At 47.5% G+C, this 15,960-nt stretch overlaps 1 protein-coding gene across 6 annotated transcripts in view; it reads right to left on the bottom strand.

Moving 5' to 3' along the window:
• Positions 1 to 15,960, bottom strand: part of PTK2B (protein tyrosine kinase 2 beta) — a 123,117-nt gene that overhangs the window by 45,725 nt on the left and 61,432 nt on the right. For 3 of the 6 annotated variants that reach the window (XM_078069487.1, XM_078069488.1, XM_036104430.2), the window contains exon 2: positions 13,489 to 13,732. In XM_078069487.1, the coding sequence (XP_077925613.1) occupies positions 13,489 to 13,695 (207 nt within the window). In that variant the 5' untranslated portion in view covers positions 13,696 to 13,732. Of the gene's footprint in view, positions 1 to 4,099; positions 4,287 to 13,488; positions 13,733 to 13,811; positions 13,990 to 15,960 lie in introns of those variants that run through there. The other 3 variants (XM_036104433.2, XM_036104431.2, XM_036104435.2) reach the window with 3 other exon arrangements.

Consider the following 15,960-nt stretch of genomic DNA (forward strand, 5'->3'; position numbering starts at 1 on the left):
CAGCTGAGGTTTGGGAGGAGTGAAGGTCATTACGGGAAAGTACCAGGTGGACTTCACGTACTTCTTCAAAACAGTCCCCCTACTAAAATGCCCCTTTAAGGAATGATTTTATGATTCGTGTGTGGCATGTAGCGTCATACGGGTCACTGCGACATGATTGGTGACATTTTATTTCTCACCCAGGGGGATGGGTCCCGGGCGCTCGTGTCACTGTAATGCTTCATAACTCACACCCGTGAGTCTCAACGGGCACAGCTGGCACTCGGGGCTCGATGATTCTGGGCGGTGTGTACCATTCAACACCCAAGGCTGCCGCCCAGTGAATGCCTCGCCCCGTGGCCCAGTCATCCTGACTGTGATGACAATGTGACAATCCAAAAAGGGTTCTGTTCTTGAAAACCCTCATGAATGAGATTAGTGCCCTTAAGAGAGACAAGAGGGAGACGAGATCTCTCTATCGCTCTCTGCCATGTAAGGACGCAGCAAGACAGTGGCCCTCTGCAGGTCTGGAAGAGGATCGTCACAAGAACCCAACCATAATCTTGGACTTCCAGCCTCTGGAACTGTGAGAAATAAATTTCCAGTTGTTTAAGCCTCCCAGTCTGTGGTATTTTGTTATAGCACCCAGAGCAGACCAGGACAAAGCAGGTACTGAAGAAATGACTCAAAATACAGAAATACCCTGTGTACTCAGAAACGCACTGTAGACATTTTTTAAGTAGCAAAATCCCCCCCAGCAAGCAGCCAATCGAAATAGTTTGAAAGGGCCCTGGAAATAATGGGAGGGCCACACAGGGTTTATTTGCTGGTTTTAAAAAACCGTCTAAAGAGCTTGGAAACTTCTGGAAAATGCTTCTATTGTAATAAATGGGAGGTATAGGACATGAAACCATATACAAAGAATGGTAGCGGCTAGAAACTGAAACAAACAAATCCAGAATGAAGTACATTAAAATGTGAACAGTGCTGTTTTGGGGTGGAGCATACCCACACATACGTTTTTGTTTTTCCAGGTTTCCTGTGTTTGAACTTTTGTATACAATGTAGTGGTTCAGAGGATGGCCTCAGGAGTCAGAACTATTTCATTTCTGATTCGCTTTGTGACTTTGGACAAATTAATTTCTCTGCCCTGGATTCCATATTTGTAAAATGTAAACATTTTCCTATCTCCTGGAGTTCTCGCGAGGATTAAATGAGGGGATACCAGTGAAGAGTTTAGCATAGTGCCTGTGCACAGCAGTGCTAAATAAAAAGCTATTATTAATATCGGATGAACATGCATTTATTTCATAAACTGTTGGATTCCATCTGCTAACATTTTGTTGAAGATGTTTGCATCTCTGTTCATGAGAGGTGCTGGTCAGTCGCTTTCCTTTCATGTATATCGTTCATAAATTCATTTTAGAGTTGTAAAAAAAAATCTCTTCAAAAATAAATGTTTTAGTTCAGCTGTTATAATAGACGTGGTTGTGCAGATTAGGCATAAGAAAATCATACTTAAATGGTGGGAGCAGACATCATCTTCCAGCCTGAGACAAATGCCCTAGTTTATGCCTACGTGCTTGGCTCATGAGACCTCATACCCTATATATGGGATCAGCTTTTAAGGGGTGAATAAACTCCTTGTAAAATATAAAACTCTAAAATTAAAATGCTGGCTAGACAGTAAATTCCACAGAGCCAGACCGAAAAAGAATGGCCAAAATTCACTGAGGTCCTGATGAAAATGAAGTTGAACAGATATTTTGCCTGTTAGATCCTAGAAAGCAGACCTCACTGATGTAGCCACAAAAATATAATCTCTAATTATACAGACATTCAAATGTTCAAATGTTTATTGAGCCCATAAATCTTAGGCTGGAACTTTGGAGCCTTAAGGAAACTTAGAGATCACTTAATTTGACTCTGTTTTTAAATGAAGAAAGTGAGACCCAAAGAGGTCAAGAGACTTGCCCAAGATGACACAGGGAATTCTATTTTAAGCCAGCTGAAATTCTATTACCCCTCCTACACACTGTTATTTATGAATGCGAATCTGCCTTCCAGTCAACTTCCTATTTGGTCTTTATATCAAGGGACCTGGAAGATTACTGATCTCATCTGAGTACTCTCTAGGCATTAGTTCATTCGTTCGTTCATTCATTCATTCCTCAAACATCTACTTTGTGTTAGGCTCTCTGTAGGCACTGGGGATATAATGGTGTATAGGACATAGTCCCCGCTCTCCAAGAGGCCACCTCTGTTTAGAGACAGACAAGAGGCAGTTACTATACAGCCTGTCAAGTGTGGTAGGCTTAATGGGAGCACTCTGGTGCCACCTCTAACACCTGATGCCCACTCACACACTTTCTCTTCTCTTTTGCCCCATCCAGCCTTCTCCTGCCACTCTTTCATAGATCCTTCAAATCTCTGAGTATCTTGTGAATTCCTAAACCCTGTAACATGACCTCATACCCTGGGGCTCCCCACCATCCAAGTGATTCTGATAAACCTCCTCCAGGGAATGTGAGCCAGATGGGTATTCCGCAGGCAGAGGTGAGTCCTCTGAGGCAGCAACCAGTCCCAGTACCCCGAGATCCTAATTCAGTGAATTTGGGATGGGACTTGGAAAACCGGTATTTAAAAACTCCCTGGCTGGGGCACCTGGGTGGCTCAGTCAGTTAAGCGGCTGCCTTCGGCTCGGGTCGTGATCCCAGGGTCCTGGGATTGAGTCCTGCGTGGGGCTCCTTGCTCAGCGGGGAGCCTGCTTCTCCCTCTACCTCTGCCTGCCGCCCCCCTGCTTGTGCTCTCTCTCTCTCTGACAAATAAATAAATAAAATCTTAAAAAAAAAAAACTTCCTGCTGACTCAGATCATCTGCCTCATGTAGGAAGACCATGGTAGTGGTTATATGAACCAGTCTGCCGGCCCTATTTACGGTACCTCTTGGGCATTTACTGCCACAGGCCAAAGACATTACCCCCTGTAGACACCAGATCTATCAGAAGCTCTCTCTTCCCTGCTGGAATTTGGAATTGAGACACAGAATTCTAGCCAGTAAATCTCTGTTGGCTTATAACTGGAATCCATCATCCATCCATCCATCCATCCATCCATTGTTAAACAACTACTCATTAATTAATTCAGCAAATCGGGGAAACAAAAACAAGTCCCTCTCTCCTAGAGCTTATTTTCTACTGGGGGGCGGTGTTAAACAAAATATACGTATAATAATATCTCAGGTTCTACTAAGTGTTAAGAAGACAGACAAAGCAGATACAGGTACCAGAATGAGAGGGGGCTGCTATTTCACATGGGGATGGCCAGCAAAGTCCTCTCTGATAAAGGGGCATTTGAATGATCCCCAAAGGAAATAAGAGAGAGAAGGGTGGCTTGTGAGGACAGAGCCTTCCAAACAAAGAAATCATATCGTACGGAGTCCCTAAGATGTACAGCCCAGCATACTTGGTGCATTTGAGCAACTGTGAAGAGGCTGGGGGGCTGAGGTGGAGAGGCCTGGGGAAAGTGACAGGAGGAAAGGTCAGAGAGAGGTAGGCCAGGGCTTGGCAAACCTTTTCTGTAAAAGTCCAGATTGTAAATATTTTAGGCTTGAGGGCTACATGGTCTCTATTGCACCTACTCAACTCTGCTGTTGTAGCTCAAAAGCTGTAGACAATATGTAAACAAGTGAGTGTGGCTGTGTCCCAATAAAACTTTATTTACAAAAATGGGTGGTGGGCCATATTTGGCTTGCAGGCCATTGTTTGTCAACATCCGTTGTAGGCTGAGGTAAGACTTTGGATTTTATTTTGAGTGAGACAGGTAGCCATTGGAGAATTTAAAGGAAAGCGGTGATGGGCAACTGGGTGGCTCAGTTGGTTAAGCACTGGACTCGCGGTGTCGGCTCAGGTCATGATCTCAGGGTTGTGAGATTGATCCTGCCATCAGGCTCTGCACTCAGTGGGGACTCTGCTTGAGATTCTCTCTCTCCCTCTCCCTCCATCCCGCACCCCTCCCCCCCACTCTCACTCTCTCTCTCAAAAATGAACAAATCTTTAAAGGAGAGTGGTGAGAAAAATAAATAAATAAATGAGAGCAGTGAAATATGCTCTAACCTATACCTCAAACATATCTCTCTAGCTGACCGATGTTTTAAAGAGTCCCCGCCGTCGCTCCTTGCAGAATGGACCGCAGCGGGCAGAAGCAGTGAGAAGGCCAGAGTGTCATTCCGGGTGACAGGTGGTGAGAAGGAACTGGTCAGAATCCGGGTGTGTTTTGATGGCAGGGTTGACAGGATTTCCTGATGGACTAAATACAGAGTGTGAGAGAAAGAAAGAATTCAAGAATGACCCTGAGGTCTACAGCCTGAGACACGATCAACAGAGAGAACAGAGCTGCAGTTACGGGAGCTGGGAAAGACGGGAAGAGAAGCAGAGCTGAGGAGGGGATTCTGAGTGTGATCCTCCCCACGCAAGTCAGCTGTTCAGTGGAGACAGCAAGCCGGCAGGTGGATGCGCGAGCCGGAGGCACGGGAGGAGGTCCTGGAACCGGCGCTACAAAGTCGGTCACCAATTTCAAGTCACATGACTGGATGAGCTCCGGTCAAGGGACCGGCCTGTGGTGTCACATAGCCTGACGGTGTCATAGGAAACATCCTACCAGGGCATAGGCCAGCCACAGGCTGCCCAGAGACTGAGGATCCCGGACAGCAGTGGGGAAAAGTGGCACCAGCCCCTGTTCCGTGTCATTTCCCAACAACTAGCCTCGTTTCAGCATGGGCGTGCTTATGTGTGCAAAGTGCTCACACTCACCTGCGTACTGTACACATGGGTCTCTGTACACCGGAATGGGGGTACCAGCGACAGACACTGTGATCCTAACTGATGGCTGCAAAGGGCTGAATGATGACCCCAAAAAGATAGTCCATGCCCTAACCCCCAGAACCTGTGAATGCAACCTCATTTGGAAAAAGGGGCTTTGCCGATGTACTTAAGTTAAGGATCTCAAGAGGAGATCACTCTAGACTCTCTGGGTGGCTCCTAAATTCAATGACAGGTGTCCTTCTAAAACACACACTGAAGAAAGGCACATGGAGAGGAGAGCAGAAGGGGTCATGAAGGTAGGGGCAGACACTGGAGTCCTCCAGCCCTAAGCCAAGGAAGCCTGGAGCCCCAGAAGCCCCAAGAGGTGAGGGAAGATTCTGCCTTCGAGTCCCGCCAACCCTTTGATATGGGACTTCGGGCCTCCAGAACCGTGAAAGAACACATCTCTATTGTTTAAAGCCCCCAGGGTTTGTGGTAATTGGTTACTACAGCCCTAGGAAACAAATACAATAGCTCTACAAGTCCCCAGTTCTCAACACACCTAAGGGATAATTTTTAAAAAGGGACTGAAGAACAAAATAATAAAAGTTAGCATTACTTATCACTCTGAGAGCGTTCATTTTGATGGGACAAAAGCCTCTATCTAACAGGGGCATTCAGCAACGCAACTGCAGGATTAAAAATAGAAACGTAAGCACAGGCACCTGCCTGCGAATTTGTCGATATAATGAATGTAGGCATGCAGATAAATACAGAGAGGCTCAGAACTCGGCGTGTTCGCCTGGTGCTGGCCTCTGCAGGTGTCTGTGGGTGGGTGGGCCGGCCGGGAGGCACGCACAGGAAGTGGGGAGGGGGTGCACAAAGGGGGAGGTGCTTGTCCACGGGCCTGCTTTTTGATACCACTGTGAGTGGCTCTGTGGTAACGATTTGTGGTCTCCTGGCTGGACTCTTTCCCCCTCAGGTTTTCAGGGACGGAACTCACGTATGGCGGGCTAGCCTTGCGTGGCTCCGTTTATTCTTCTTAGGGCAACCTTTTTTTGAGAAACAGCAACTTCCCAGGACAGGTAATCATGCCTTCCCTTCCTCTCGCATCACAACCTTGTGGTCTTGCCCCTAGAGACATCTGAAGGAGGGCAGCAGGGATTGTTCTGGAAACAAAGAACTGGAGACCGTGAACTTCCCGCTGAAGACCTCCTCTGGGTGCATGGAGCTGCTGGCTCCGTGTTGTAGTCAATTTGGGCTGATGTAACCGAGTGCCGCAGACTGCAGGCATTTATGTCTCACAGTTCCAGGAGCTGGAAGTCCAAGATCAAGGTGCCAGTAGATTCGGTTCTTGGTGAGAGCTCTCTTCCTGGCTCACAGATGGCGGGCAGAGTCCTCACATGGCGGGCAGAGTTCTGGTCTCTTCCTCTTCTTGAAAGGACACTAATCTCATCCTGGGGGCCCCACCTTCATGACTTCATCTAAACCTAATCACCTCCCCAAGGCCTCATCTCCTAATACCATCCCACTGGAGGTTAGGGTTTCAACGTACGAATGTGTGGGGTTGCAGGGGAACAGAAACATTCAGTCCATAGCCCCCTGTGTCTGGTTAAGTGATAGGTTTAAACTTGAAACTAATTAAGTATCGGCCAGGGACAATGGGTCTCAAGATCTGAAATGTGCTTTTCTGAGAATATTCTTCAATGTATTGTATATATAGTGACTACTGTAGGGGCGCCTGGGTGGCTCAGTCCGTTAAGCATCTGCCTTTGGCTCAGGTCATGATCCCAGGGTCCTGGGATGGAGCCCCATGTGGGCTGCTCAATGGGGAGTCTGATTGTCCCTCTGCCTCTGCCCCTCCTCCCCCTGATCATGTGCATGCCCACTCTCTCTCTCTCAAATAAATAAAATCTTGAAAAAAAAAAAATGACCCCTGGATTTATAGGGGAGGCCAGTGAGTACAAGTGTGTGCAGAGCAGGCTTCACTTGGGGCCGGATTCTGCCTTGCTCACACACCAGGCAAGAAGCACCACAGGCCAACTCCGCAGCCTGGAAGCCTTGCTTTGAGGGGCAGGACACAGCTGGTGCGAAGGGCAGGGCAAAGGTTGGCTCAGGCTCCGTCCTTCCTGGGGATGTCAATGTGGATTCTTAGCAGAGGGACGCTTCAGGACAAAACGAGGATGAATCTTGAACATGGCTTTTCAGCATGATAGAGGCCAGCCGAGGAAGAGGATTTTGGATGTGGGGTTCCCCTCCCCCCCAGCACCCTCCTAACCATACCCTATCACAGACAAGTACCTACTTCTCTGCTTGAGGCCCTCCTGTGTGAGACACAGAAGTCCCATGATGAACAGACAGGCCCATGCAGAGAGTGGGTCAGCCGACATCAGCCAGAGAGAGAAAAACACCATGAGCCAGCAAGTCAGTATGCCAGGCAAAGAGAGGAGTGAATGTGGCACTTAGAAGTAGAAGTAGGTGACCATGTAATTTATCCTCTGAATCATGATGCTCTTGAGATTGGCAGGAGCACCGTTCATAATCATCTTTGGACAGGGTGTGTAAACCAGGACCGTCTGACACAAATCAGCATGTAAGGTCAACCTACATGGAAAAGAATGAGAGAGGAGGGGAAGGAGAAAGGGAAAGGGAGGGGGAAAGCAGGAGAGAGAGAGAGAGGGAGAACGGGAATGAAGGAGAAGCTATTAAGAGTCAAAGAGAGACGCCCCGTGTGGGCATGTCTGGGTAGCACTCTGCTAGTTGTTTACAAAGTGTTATCTTAACCTCTTTCCCAGACAAGCAAATTAGCATGTTAGAGAAGGATATAATGATATAAGCCTCCACTTGCAACAGAGATTCAGAGCTCCCAAACAAACACAATTTCCTATGAATCTCAAACAAAAGGGAAATGGAAAATGAAGAAGAGCAAAATACATTTCTCATCTGGCACTTGCTCAGTTCCCTTCAACACCTGTCTGATTTCTGTGGGATCCTAGGCACAAGGGCCAGCGTTGTTTACAGAGCTTTTAACAGCCCGGAGAAAACATCACAAGGCAATTACATTCTCATAGAAAGCCGTTGAGAGTAAGAAGGAAAACATGAAATCAGCAAGTGCACATGCAGTAACTCTGTTTGGGAGAGGTGCTACAACATGGCCTGTGCCAAAAGTGATTCTCTGTCGCTTCTACTGAATCAGACACAGCTAAGTGGGGGTGTCAGAATTTCAGACGTGTTCTTATGGAAGGACAAGTGCTTGGCTAGCTGAGCACAGGGAGGATGGTGAAAGAAGACAGGACCTGGAAGTAGAAAAACCCGTGAAAGCACAAAGCTCTGCTAGGGAAGGAGGGTACAGGAAGGAGTCAGAGGGTGGCAGGGGCCCAAGAGTCTCAGGCACAGAAGCTGGATCTGGACCTGTTTGCAGCTGGACACAGAATCCACAAACGGGCCCTGAAGAGCAAAGATGTTCCTTGACGTTTAGACCAAACTCTTTTGCATTTTATGCTCTCACAGACCCCCCTTCTCCCTGTCAGAACACTTGCCTCTTGTAAAGATTCATTCATCAGTGTGAGTCAATGTCAAGCTCATTCTGTTTTGGAGTATGATGATAATACCCCCAGGCCATAACCAGGATCGTGCCAGGTACATGGGGTACTCCACAAAATATTTGTGGAATGGACCATGACATTATTCAGGACGCTTTCATTAATGATCTCACCACCCATAGCCGGGGCTCCAACCACCACCCAGACGCTGACAACACTCAAATGTCCATCTCCAGACCCGTTCTCTCCTCCAGAATCGTGTATCAAAAAGTCTACTCCACATTTTCATGTGAAAATGTTAGAGCATCTTAACTGCCCTTGACAGGTCCAAAACTGAACTTGTGAACTACTCCCCTCTCCAACCGGCTTTTCCTCAAATGTTCTTCATCTTAGGGAGGGGGACCCTGTTCACCTGAACCAGGGCTGCCATTCTTCACACCTCCCTCTTCTTCATTCCCACATCTCCGGTCCGTCAGCAAAACCTTTCATTTACGTCTCCTAAATTCTCTGGGTTATAATCACTTCTCTTCATAGATCATGGTGGTTAAGAGTGCAGGCTCTGGAGGCGGGCTGACTGGGTTTGAAGACAGCCCCCACTAACTACTAGCAATTTGCTGAACTACTCTGCACCTTGTTTCCTTATATACAAAATGGAGATAATTTAGTATGTGCTTCATAGAGTTCTTTTGAGAAGTCAATAAGATAATACATATGATGTGCTTTCAAAAGTGCTAGCTGCTATCATTACCACTACCACCACCACAATCATCATCCCCACCATCATCATCATCATTATCATTATCACCACCACCATCATCAAACCTCACCATCATCATCATCATCAATCCTCACCATCACCACCACCCTCACCACCAATACCATCACAAACATCATCACCATTATCAGCACTACCATCACGACCGCCATTACCATCATCATCACCACCACCATCAATCCTCACCATCACCATCATCATCAATCCTCACCATCACCACCACCCTCACCACCAATACCATCACAAACATCATCACCACTATCAACACTACCATCACCACCACCATCACCATCATCAACATATCATCACTAAGATCATCATCATCGTGACCTTTATGGCTAAGTTACCATCATCTCTTATCTGGATCACTGCAACAGCCACCTAACATCTCCCCACAACCATTCTTGCCTTCTTCCAATCTGTTTTCCACTATGTAACTCAAGTGATCTTTTAAAAATGCAATCTCATGTCACTCATATGTTTAAACTGTCACTGGCTTCCCACAAAAGATGGATGAAACTAAAAATTTTTAGCATAGTTTAAATAACCATACTTGGGCATCTCTTAGCCTCAAACCTGCCATGTACCTTCTCATTCCAGGACCTTCGAGGTCCTGTCTACCTGAACCAGGGTTGCCATTCTTGACAACTCCCTCTTCCTCATTCTTTCATCTCCTATCTTCTGCTTATATATCTTATGCTGGAAATATGCTGCTAACACTGTTCCTCTTGCCTTCTCTTCTTTCCTTCCCTTTATGATCAAAACCTCTCTGAAATGTTGGTTATACTCACTGTCCCCACTCTCCAACCAACTTTACAATGGCTTCTGCCCCCCATCTTTCCACTGAATGTGCCCAGCAAAAGATCATGGCACCTGTTACTGAAGCCAATGAACCTATTTTTAGCCTTATCTCACTTGACCTTTCTGAGCGTCTGACACCACTAACCACTCTTTCCTCAAAATTTCCTCTGCCTTTGTGTCTGTTGCCTGTTCTCTTGGTTCTTTTCATCTTTCCCTGGATAATTCTTCTTTTTCCCTCATCTGCCCCCTTTTCTCTATCAGCCTCCTAGAAGTTGCTTTCCCAGGGTTTCCAAATTGCAACTCTTTTTCACTTACTCTACTTACCCTTCTGTGGGTGATCCCATCCTTTCACATGGTATCCATTGCATAATGACTCCCAAATCCTTCTCACTGGGTCCTTCCTCCCTCCTGAGCTCCAGGCCCATGTGCCTCCATGGGGGTGTTTCACAAACACTTCAAACACAACACATGTAAAGCTGAAATCTCAGAACGCCCTTCCTGTCTCTGTTGGTATCTCAATGAGTGGCCCCAACACCCAGTCAGTTACCCAAGCAAAAGCTTGAGTCATTCTTTTGTCCTTCCTTTCTCTCCCTCCCTACCTCCAGTTAATCATCAAATTCTCTTAACTCTGCCTCCTTAGATGCACTCAGATGTGTTGCTTGTCTTTGTTCCAATGCCACTCCCTTAGTTCAGGCCACCATCATTTCCCGCCTGCACTATGGCCACGGCTCCCTAATCCATCTCCTGTCTCCAGCTTTTCCTCTCTCCTGCCCTTTCTGTACTGCTGTCAAAGTTTAGGGAAAACAGATTCTTAAATGATTTTCCAGAGAACTAGTGGTCCACCTTTCAAAAAGAAGGGTTTCTTAGGCAAATAAAAAATGGCTTAGTTCAGAAAACATCCCCTCTGTGGCCCTTTCTTAGTGATCCACCATGCATATCAGCATATTTAAAGTTCTGAGAAGTCCTGTCACAAAGGGTCTGTTTGGAATTGTTTAATCAAGCATTTCCCAAACTTCCTTGACCCTAAAACCCATTCTCCTGGACATACTTCTTAACATCTTGCAGAACATTATATACTGTTTGAAAACACCAATCTGATCATCTTACTTCTCTATTTGAAAATAGGACAGATATGTGGATACACACTAACAGAAGACAATTTGAACTTTATTCTATGAGCAATGAAAAGTCCTTGGAGATTCCTGAGTGGGGAAATGACCTAACACTCAGGCAATCAGTAGCTTTCAATGATCGAGCTCCTACAATAAGTTAGGTGCTTCTCATCTACCACCTCTAACCCTTACAACATAGCCACAGGTGGGCATAATGCCCAAGTGAGGAGACTGAAGCCAGGGTGGTCAAGTATTGGTCCTACGGTCATATAACCAATAAGGGTGGAGCAGTATCTGGCTCAGGGTCTAGGTGGCTTTAAAGCCATGGCTGTTTGCCTGAAGGACAGATTGGAAATGGGAAAATCTAAGGCTTGGACATAACTTCTTAGAAGGCTATCATTTCTTTCTTTATTCTTTTCACCTTGTTCTCACACCCAGATAATGCCTTGAGTACTAGCCGCTCTTCTTAAGCTTGGGTCTCATTGCCTTTTCTGTAGGACCACTGTATTTTTTTCCTCTTATGCACTCAGCAAGTCATCAGCTCCAGAAAAGCCTCTCTCCTGCTTAAAAACTGTGTCTCTCCTGAGTGCCTGTTCATGTCCAAATTTCTCAACTTAACATTCTAGGTCTTCTCTTATCTGCCATCAACTTTCCTTTCTGATCTTGACTTTGACACTTTTCTAAATATTACTCATATTACCCCAACCGAACTACTCACTGTTTAGCAGCCTCCTTGCTTTTGTTCTTGCTGTTCCCTCCTCTTGGAAAGTACCTATCCTTTTGGGTCCTTTTTCACTGTAATTCAATAGAACAAGTCCTAATCTGGGCCAACTAGATGCTTGCAGGTTTTTAGCATAAAAGGTCAGGGAGGTGCCTCCAAACTTAGAAAGCAGGTTAACTTCTGAAAATTAAACTAGTAAAACCCACAGTGGATGTCATCAGCTATCTGTGAAGATGATATAGCCAAAGGAAGTCTCAAGAAGTAGACAGCTAAGAAGATATGAAAACACGTCCCTGGAAGGGAGGAAGAAGGTGCCCAGAGCTTACTCTCAGGGCACAACTCTATCTACATGTCTGAAACTATAAGATGCGCAAATGAGACCCTTATCAAATCAACGACAGGAAACGGAGTAACCGAACCATGATCTATTATGATAATTGGCCAAGGCGGTGGCCTAATCAATTACATTCTGCTCTGATGTATTGAAGCACGGCATGCACTGTAATAGATGGAAGACGGCTAAGGAGACAGACGAACAGGTGGAGAGACTGCCGACTAGAAGAGACACTCCCTGAGTTTGAGGGATACTGACCTTTGGGACAGGGGAAGGATTGGTGATGAAGGGATTTGAAATAGTTCATCCAGCTTTCTCAAATGTGGTTAGTTTTCCTGAAAGTCCTCTGCTTCTTTTGTTCAAATGATAAATCCATCAAGCCACCTTTTGAAAACCTGTTTGGTTTCCTTGGACATCAGAAAGGGATACTCTGGGCAGTGGGAAAGGATATCCTCGTTGTATCTGTCTCATGGGGCTGTTGGGAGGATCCAAGGAGGTAATGTATGCTGAGGGATGGATCTAGGCTGTACATAATAATTGTTCAATAAATACAAGTGTTTAAAATCAATCAGTGTAGGGGCACCTGAGTGGCTCAGTCGGTTAAGCGTCTGCCTTTGGCTCAGGTCATGATCTCAGGGTCTTGGGATCGAGCCCCATGTCAGGCTCCCTGCTCAGCGGGGAGTCTGCTTCTCCCTCTGCCTCTGCCCCTCCCACTCCCACTCGTGCACTCTCTCTCTCAAATAAATAATAATAAAAAAACAATCAGTGTATTGTAACTCTGCTTTTAATGACAAATTCTTATAGATTTGCTTAAGGTGAACTGGCTTCCTGGTATCTAGGTGCTGTGATGATGTTGGGCACCCAAACCCACAAAACAGTTTCCATGGCCCTGGATGAGAATAAGCCAATGGAAGTCTTGCCTCATAAAGGACCTGGCAACCATCCACCTGGTCTAGGGCATCTCTAGTTCATTATCATCCTCCCACTTCCTTTCTCTAAGTGCAAGCACATGTCTTAAGACATTTTTGCTCTATTTTCAATGCAATCACTTGTGTATATCTCGAATCCCCATTCTATCAGAGCATATACTCCTTGAGGGTGAAGGCTCTTACATCCCTTGCAGAGCTCCAAATGTCATAAATCTTTAATGAGTTGAAATGAGTTGAATCAAAGACAAGGCAAATGATCTGGGGCTCACATGAAGCCTCTAAAATCTGCCTCCCCCCCTACCCCCATGAGGTTGGTTGCAGAGTCCTGGAGAGGAGACCTGGACTTGCAGGCTAAGAACGTCTCTTCAGGTGTCCCCAGCCCAGGGAGCGGATGCAGGAGAGCCTGCAAGGCTGAAGGAGGGCTGCCCAGCTGCCCAGGAAGGAGAGGGAGAGACAGACAAATGAAGAGAGCAGGTCCCGCCTGCCACACTCACCTGGATCTCGGTCTGCACAGTGCATTTGACCAGTTTAAAGTTCTTCCCAGGGTTGAAGCTGTTGCTATAGAAGCAGACCTTGAGGATCCGCACGTCTTCCTTTTCCACATCGACTGGCACCACCACCATGGGCTCTGGAGGGCCTTCAGAAGGCCGACGTAACGTGCCCACCTTCACTCGGCTCAGGGGCTCGGACACCCCGGACATCCTCTCGGGCGGCAGCTAGCACCCGCACATTGCAGTCCTGTGGAGACAGCAGAGGGACAGCCCTGAAATGAGTCCGAGGAGGCCCACATGCCTCGTGCCCCAGGGACGGCACCCACCGAGCTCCAGGACCTAGCAAACCACACCTTCCCCCATTCTCAAAAACTCCCCTTCAAGGCATCCAGCTTTATGGACCAGGGGAAGCTGAAGCACAAAGGAGCAGTTTGTATAAACATCCGGGTCTGAAACCCGGCCCTCGAGCTCCCAGGCTGTGCGCTTTCTCTTCTAGAAGCCCCCTCTCTCCATCACATTTCTCCTCCCACACTGGGCTCCAAGGCAAGAGGCCCACACTTTGCAAAGGCAGCTGTGAGAGGGGGCGGCCGCAGCATGGTTCCAAGGCACAGCTGAGCAGAAAAAGCAAAGAGTTAGACACTAGAAAATAGCAGGAGAGAAACAGGGACAAGAGAAGAAGCAGAAGGGGAGAATGGGTGGCCTGGAGGGAGCTGGAATGGACAAGGCAGGAAAGGGCCCAGGTGGGGGGCCAGTCCATCAGCTGATGGCTTTGTCTGCCCCCACCCGCGGCTGCCAGCCCGAACTTTTGGGGCAGGAGGCCTCAGTCCCACAGGAACTCATCCTATAGCACATCGTTCATGGCACACAGGAGGATTCAAGGGGGAAAGCACTCCTGCAGCCCAATTCAGGAGGTCTTTCTGTCAGGTGGGAGAGGGTTGGGCTGGGTCCCCTAGAACACCCAGCCCAGTTTGGATGACAGTTTGGTTGACACTTATATCGACGATAAGAATTCCAGGAATCTTCAGTTCTCCCTGAGTCCCCACAAAATGGGTCCTGTCCTCTTGATCCAACTCAACCCTGTGGGGTTTACTCCGCACTGGTCTAAAGCAGGAGCGCCCCAAGGAAACAGTAGGAAGTTTTACCTGATGACTCGTGGTGTCAAGCTTGGCTCCACATTAGGACCCCCCCCTCCCCGGGAAGCTTTTAAGAAAGCCTAAATCCAGGCCCTGTGCCCAGAGATGGCCTCGGAGTTGGCGTGTGGGGAGGCCTGGCATTGGTATTTTTATGTTTCCAAGGATTTTTCTAACATTTAGCCTGGGCCTGGGGACCACCTTTCTAGGCTAACCTTAGCTCTCATTCTGAATCCATTCTTACAGGAAAATGATCTCCTTTCTAACTGGAGACTGAGGTTCTAGGGGGACAGTGTTAGACCAGGGGCTGGGGGCCAAAGGATGGAGCTGGAATGTGAACACACAGATGTAGAGGCAAATATTTTAGAAGTGGAACCAGTCATGTTCACCCATTCACACTGTGTTGGACACCAGAAGGGAAGATGGAGACAGTCATTGGCTACAGGGAGCTGTTCCTTTTCAGCAGGCGGTGTGTATTATGGGGGCATGAAGAAGATGCTGTGAGGGCCAGGGAAGGAGCAGGGCATGCCCCTTCCATCAGGGGCAGGCAGACAATGGGCACAGCACCAGTCTGAGTCCAGAATTTGGGACAAGACAGATGGAGAAAAGAATATCCAGTTGGCTTTATTTTAGAGGCTAATATGTATATTCTGGAAGTATCCACGCCATTTTTCAATAAATATCGACTGAACATGTCCTGTGTGCCAATACTCTGCTAGGTGCTGAGCGTGTATCTCAGTTTCCCCACACCCTGAAGAAGGAGTCCAGAGGAAATAGCTTGAGAAGCAACCCCAGGAAGCCCACTGAGGAGGGGGGACATGCGTGACGGGGAAGGGAAGACAGCCAAAGGAGAGTTATCAATAGAGTTACCACTTGGGCAGCTGCAGGGCAGTCCTGCTGGGAACTCTGGGAGCCAGGACGTGCTGCAGAGTTACTCTACCCAGGGAGGGGAGGGGAGGGGGTTTCCAGGGTATTTGTACACCCCTCTTACAGCCGTCATTCCCAGCATTTCCAGCCAGTTCTGCACAAGGGCAGATTGGACTCGGGAGCCAGAGAAAGTCCTCAGGCACAAAGATGCAGATGCTGGTAGGCAGAAGTAAGCAGGAGAATACTGGAATGTCAAGGCCCAAGGGGTATTAGATGTGATGATGACAGATCTGCTATAGGATGTAAAGATGAGGGTAGGGTGTCCCGCCCCTACAGAGTGTACACTCTGGTCATAGAGATAGGCACATGCACACACACACTCGTGCGCATGGGCACGCTCAGCACCAGACATATACGTAATTGGTCCCAGGCTCAGGAACTGGTGTGTCTGTCTATTGAGCCAGGGGCCTGTGACCCC

Source organism: Halichoerus grypus, chromosome 3 (genome assembly GCF_964656455.1).
Source record: "Halichoerus grypus chromosome 3, mHalGry1.hap1.1, whole genome shotgun sequence".
Classification (NCBI taxonomy): domain Eukaryota; kingdom Metazoa; phylum Chordata; class Mammalia; order Carnivora; family Phocidae; genus Halichoerus; species Halichoerus grypus.